We start from the raw sequence: 6,260 nt of genomic DNA, 5'->3' as shown, positions 1-6,260 counted from the left end.
GCACAGGGACCCCCAGCTCAGCCCCATGCAGCCCAGGGCTCAGCACTTAATGAGCACTGCAAGAAACTGCAGCAAACCCTGGCTGGAGGAGGGGAGGAGAGGGGAGGAGAGGGGAGGAGAGGGGAGGAGAGGGGAGGAGAGGGGAGGAGAGGAGAGGAGAGGAGAGGAGAGGAGAGGAGAGGAGAGGAGAGGAGAGGAGAGGAGAGGAGAGGAGAGGAGAGGAGAGGAGAGGAGAGGAGAGGAGAGGAGAGGAGAGGAGAGGAGAGGAGAGGAGAGGAGAGGAGAGGAGAGGAGGAGGGTTGTGGTGGGTATGGGCTATTGCACAGCTCCTGGTGGTGCTGGATGCAGCCATCCTGCGAGTCTGAGCTGAATGTCTGCTGTTGGGCACCTCTTCTGTCTGCTTCAATCACCCAAAGCAAGGACAGACAGACAGGTTGGGTTTTGCTCTGCTTAGTGCTCACCATTTTGGAAGATGAAGCTGCACTGCTGGTGCTGGGGGGTATCAGCCATTCCCTGACCCAGGTCAGCAGACAGGCTGCTGCCAGAATTTTCACTTCATCTTCCCACAGCAGCTTCAGTGCAAACAGCTCCTCGGTGCCCCAGGCTCTGCAAGCTCAAGCAAGAACAGCCTCACTTATGGAATATCTGCTGCAAATGTTTACGTCTCAGAAAGAAAGCAGGTGGGTATTCAGGGACACAGCTTGGTGCAGGGGACCCCCATCAGCACTGTGCCTTGATGGGACTTGGGCTCTTATAAGGAGGAAGCCACAGCTGAAAGCTCACCCAGCCAAATGCTGCTGAGTGCAGCTCACTGCCCACCTCACCACGTCCCAGTGACAGCACTGTCCTGAGCACATGGGCATTTCAGGAATTTCTAATGAATTCCTGCTCATTACCAGAAACCCCTGCACCTTGCTTGAAAGCAAATAAAACTTTGAACCCAAAAAATCACTGACCTACTTTAGATCCAACCCAGGGTTGCCCCGGTGCCCTCTGCTCAGCCTGCACAGGGCACTGCCCAAGCCCTGCTCCGATGTGCTCCATGTCCCCATAGAGGAACTGCCTCACTAAGAGGCAGGGAACGATGCTACTGGACAGCAAGAACTTGGCACAGCCACATTCATCAACAGGAGAAGGTTTGCAATAAACGCAGGCACTCTCTGAGCTGCGTCCCCTCCTGCACTGCAGGTGGTGGTTGCAGAAGTCACACCGTGTTCTGCTCCCAGTGGCCACTTTGTCCCTCCCCACAGACCAGAGACACCACCAGTGCATGCCATCACCCCACTGTGGTAAACACCAGAATTTCTCCCCTCTTTACACTGTCACAGACCAAACCCAGAAGCTCAGCGCATGGCCATGCTCAGGGCATCCCCTTCCCAGCCCCCACATGTCCCCCCTTCACACCATGGGATTTGGGTTAAGCCTCATTGCCCTCCAGAGCTCTTCCTCCCGATGACGTTCGACTCTTGTCGTTTTCCCAGCCATAATGCCTGCTTTAATCAAAATTGCAATTAAACCTGACAACCTCCCTGTGCAGACTCTCCTAAATAAGATTAGGAACCGGCTAAAATTAGTCTAATTTAATGTTAATCATTAATCTTTTTATCCACCCTTAATCCAATTTAAATGTCCACACAACGAGACTGCATAGATGTCGTTACTGCAGCTCCAAACAACACTGAATTAAATATTCTTTAATTAAATCAGCACCGTGCTGCCATCAGAGGTGTTTGCAGGTGATCACCAACCACTCGGTTACCCAAACCATCACCAGAGCTCTGAGCTCCTGCAGCTCCAGGTATCAGCACGGTGTGATTGCAGACATCTCCTTCTGCATTTTATGTATACAGCGTTCCTGGGTTCAGGAGGCAAAACAATCCTGCCTGCTTTGTTTTGTTGCTTTTCTTTCTAACTTCTTATTTTTCAGGCTGTGTCACCGCTCAGACCCTCTGCACTGCCTGGGATTACACCCTGCACCATCCTGCAGCTTGCAGCACTCCGGGTGTGAGCAGAGCCTGCCCTGGGCAGGAGCACGACCTTGAACTTGCCCTGTCTGATTGCTGTCTCCTCTGGCTGTCTTTTTTGCAGCGCTCGTTTTTCAAAGAGCTGCAGAGAGGAAAAACGTGGCTCGAACCGAAGAATTGGCTGCAACCTTTGCCGCCAACTTGGCAGAGAAGATAAGGACTTTAAGAAGGAAAAAAAAAAAAAAAAAATAGACAGTAGGGAGGAACAGCCTCTTTAGCAACTTTTACAGCCAGTCTTGCAATAAAATTTCCTAAGTGCATTCAGAATTTGCAAGAAGAAAAAAAAAAAAAAACCACCCCAAATTTCCCCTGCAGCCCAAGCACCACCCAGCAGCGCTGCGGGGATGGCTGCAGTCCCCTCTACGTGCGGGATGTGAGCACAGGGCTGACTCACTGCTCACACAGCACAGGGACCAGCTCAGCAAGGAGGAAGAGGGAACAAAACCAATGCACCCAATGCTTTCCTTTCTGAGGAGCTCAGTGTCCGCCTGCCACCGGCCCTCATGTGGGCAGTGAGTCGCACAGCAGGTCCAGGATCCAGGAAAAAAAGGGAAGAAAGCAGCACATGGACTGCAAACAGGTTTGGAGATGCGAGCAAGACTTTGGGTTCCTTCAACCGTGAGCCAGACTGTTGATTTTAGGCCATAATTTGGGCAACACTGCCTCATAGAGCAGCTTTTCAGGTCATCCAGAATAAGGACAGAGCAACACAAGCTCCAGCTGTTCCCAAATGGCACGGGGTCTCTTCCTGTCTTTCCCACCCCAACAATGCTGAGCCAGGAGATTCTTCCACCTCTCACTGTGGCTCCCTCTGGGCTTTACCCCTTTATCAACACCTCCTCCTGCATCAGCTCACACTGCACACATCCACACACTGCCCCAGCAGTGCCCTTCCCAGCACCTCAGCTCTGCAGAGCAGGAATTGCCAACTGCAGAGCACAGCTGGGATGCTGCATAGGTGCACCAGCAGAGCCAGAGGTGCAGGGAAAGCAGAAGCAGCTGATGTAATGCACTGTATGGTATTGATGCAACGCTATCGGGCAGCGAGCCAGGGAAGCAGTGTGACAGTGCTGTGCTCTTTTTTTTCCCCTGTAAGGAAATACGCTGTTCTTCCCTGTAAGGAAATATGCTGTGAATCATAAGGGAGGTTAAAATTACAACGGGGTGCTACGGAGTTTCAGCATTGGGAGAAAAACGGTGTGATCTAAGAAGCAGCCTGTAGCTTTTACTGCAGGTGTCATTGCCAGTTATTCCCTTATTTGAACAAATCAAGGTGTTGTCACACACACTGCATCTCACAGCTGTTAATGGGTCCCTTTGCCAACCTGCAGTTGTCTTTAAAGTGTCTGCATCCCATCCTGGGTGACATCTGTTGGATGTTTGTACCCAATTCCCAGGCTGGATGTGGCTCTGGGCAGCCTGGTCTGCTGGTTGGTGACCCTGCACATAGCAGGGGGGTTGAAAAGAGATGATCATTGTGGTCCTTTTCAACCCAGGCCAGTCTATGATTCTATGAATTCACTATGAAAATGGGCAGCATGAGAACATCAGTACTGCTGAATCCAACACCCTACTTCCATATACAACACCTTACATCCACCCGCTCAGAGATTAAGCACCACTGACACTACTTGAACCCCCCACCCCCGAGCACCAGCTCGATAAACCTATATAATATACATCCTAAGCACTCTCCTTACAGAAGCAACCACAGAGCTGCATTGCACCGCTCACAGAAACCCTCCCGCTGTGAAACGACACCGGGGGGGAGGGAAAAGTTTTGCACATTTAAAAAAAAAAAAAAGGTTTTTTTTAGGCCGTCCAGGACCGCAGCCAATGCGGGGGGGGGGGGGGAGGATGGAGGCTGAGGAGGGGGGGGGGGCAGCCCGTGCTCTCAGTGCCCGCCCCCCCCCCGGCACCGCCCGCCCTCGGTGCCGATATAAGGCGGCTGCAGCGGGCAGCGGGCAGAGCCGGGCGGAGCTGCGGGCAGCGCAGTGCGGAGAGCTGAGCACCGCAACCGCAGGGCGGCCTCAGGTAAGGGGAGAGACGGGAACGGTGCTGGGACAGCGCGGGGTGCGGGCCTTATCCTCATCCTCATCCCGACTCCGACCCTCATCCCGACTCCGACCCTCATCCCGACTCCGATCCTCATCCCGACCCCGATCCTTAAGGCAGCCTCTGGCAAAAGCCAGAAATCTCCATTTGAACATAATCGCGGTGTCTGCTACGGAGCGAGCGCTGAGCTACACTAACACGCCCCTCTCTTGATCTCGTCTTGCAGAACGGAGCTCTTCCTACGCTGCTGTGCGGAGATGGAGACCATGCACGAGCTGATCCCCTTCGCTAAAGAGATGCTCAGCCAGAAGCCCAACAGGAAGATGGTGAAGCTGTACGTGCTGGGCAGCGTGCTGGCGTTCTTCGGTGTGGTCATCGGTCTGGTGGAGGCAGTGTGCAGCCCTTTCACCTCCGAAGGGAGGATAGAGGAGGAGGAGGAGGAGAAGAGACCGACCCCATCTCGAGAGCCCGCGCTTCCTCGGAAACGGGAGGATTTGGTGTTGGAGCAGAGCAAGAAATCATCAGCGGTGCAGAGGGGGATGGTGACCAGGCAGCATGCATCCTAAGGGACCCACTGCTCACCCGAGCACACGGCTCTGCTGCCCCAATGTCCCTGGAGATGGTGGTCCCAGTGATGGTGGTCCCAGTGAGAAGGGCGATGGTTTGGCTGAATGAGGAGACTGCAAAGTGCAGGACTTGAAAGAAAGGAACGGTTTTATTTGCTGCTGTGCAGCAGTAGGAAAAAATACCTTTTGTTGGTATAAAAATGTGCAAGATGCACGGCATGGTTTCTTATTTTTACTACAGATGCGTTTTACAATGTTTTGCAAAATCAATAAATATTTTATATGGTACCAGTGCTCTCTAGCTGCATTCATTTCATGGACAGATTTTCAGATGAGTTTTGTTTGTGCTCTGCAGGAGCCTCTGTCTCCTTCATGAATGGCTGTGGCCAGTAAACCAACCCTATCCATAGAGCTCCTTCCCCTGGTCCAGCAGCTCAGGGCAGAGTGTTGGAGTTGCCTGACTCCAGCAGCTGCTGCCTTCCAAAAATGGGTCACTGTGTGGGGAGGAGTTGGCTCACAAGCCACGTTCCCAAAGCTGGAGGTGGGGATGCTCCTTCCGGGGTTATCCGAGTTTGATGGCATAGATTCAGGGCTCTGCCATGTCCACGTCTACCCAGAGCTGCTGAAAAACCTGTCCATCCCCACAGATATCTAACAGGCTTTGGGCACAGCACAGCTAAAACCAATGCTCTGCTTTGGCTGGGATCCTTCCTGAGCCTGACACCTGATTGTGGAGAGCAGTGTTTGCTCCCCATGCCACAAATGAAAAGCCACTGCATAGGCAGACACAGCACCACAGTGGGAGTGGTAGAAACAGAGATCTGAGTGCTGCCAGCATCCTTAGAGAGCCTTCACCTATTTGAAACCTTCCCAGGGTTAGTTCTGAGCACTACAGATTCTTGCTATGTCACTGATGTTAAACTTTGCAGAAAACTGCAGCTTAAAGATTCTGACCATGCTACAAAGCAGTGGAAAAATCATCCTTGACAGGCAGGGAAGGGGGAGAAAATCCCTCTGTTTGCTCAATGCCAAAGGCAGCGGGGCAAGGATAGGGGCACGCATAGAAAGTAGGAGCTAAAAGCAAACAGTTACAAACTGCAGGAGGGGCTGGAAAACAAAGCAGCACTGCCTGACAGCCACAACAAACACACAGATCCTCCCAGAGCTGTGAACGCAAGGATGAGAATCCAGACAGAATCCACACAGAAACTTCTTCTCAGGCTTTGAACCAAGAGCAAAGTACTTTTTCCTTGAGGGAAAAAAAGAACAGAGTCCAGTTAAAAAAAAAAAGAAGCAAAAAAGCCTTGGAGAATGATTTGATTTGGGCTTTAACCAAACCCTTTGGCCTCTGGTGAGGCAGAGTGACCCAGCACCTCGCTGGCACCAATGGGAATTTGGAGGCAAATTGGGGCTGAGGCTCGCAGCCTGCAGCACCCCGAGGCCAGGCTCCATCGTGGAGCATGCTGTGTGTCCCCACAGCACAGCCAGCATAACAACAAGGCTCAGCCCGAGCTGAGGATCACGTCTGTCCCGCAGTGCTGGGCTCACCTCGTGCTGCTGGCACACCGCAGCCCCGTCCCTCTGCATCCCCGTCCCTCGCCGCCTCTCTGCCATT

At 52.8% G+C, this 6,260-nt stretch overlaps 1 protein-coding gene across 1 annotated transcript; it reads left to right on the top strand.

Moving 5' to 3' along the window:
- Positions 1 to 3,952: 3,952 nt before the first annotated feature.
- Positions 3,953 to 4,933, top strand: G0S2 (G0/G1 switch 2). Its single transcript, XM_031605877.2, has 2 exons — positions 3,953 to 4,058; positions 4,306 to 4,933. Exon 2 carries the CDS (start codon positions 4,337 to 4,339, stop codon positions 4,643 to 4,645), a length of 309 nt encoding a protein of 102 aa, XP_031461737.2. The 5' UTR covers positions 3,953 to 4,058; positions 4,306 to 4,336; the 3' UTR covers positions 4,646 to 4,933.
- Positions 4,934 to 6,260: the final 1,327 nt, after the last annotated feature.

This window comes from Phasianus colchicus, chromosome 25 (genome assembly GCF_987193195.1).
Source record: "Phasianus colchicus chromosome 25, bPhaCol1.hap1.1, whole genome shotgun sequence".
Lineage (NCBI taxonomy): Eukaryota > Metazoa > Chordata > Aves > Galliformes > Phasianidae > Phasianus > Phasianus colchicus.
Note: the sequence above shows the minus strand (reverse complement) of the source record. Positions and strands in the feature narration are given on the sequence as shown.

Bases quoted from the DNA above. Each gene is read 5' to 3' on its own strand.
- G0S2 (XM_031605877.2), top strand. From the start codon at position 4,337: ATGGAGACCATGCACGAGCTGATCCCCTTCGCTAAAGAGATGCTCAGC.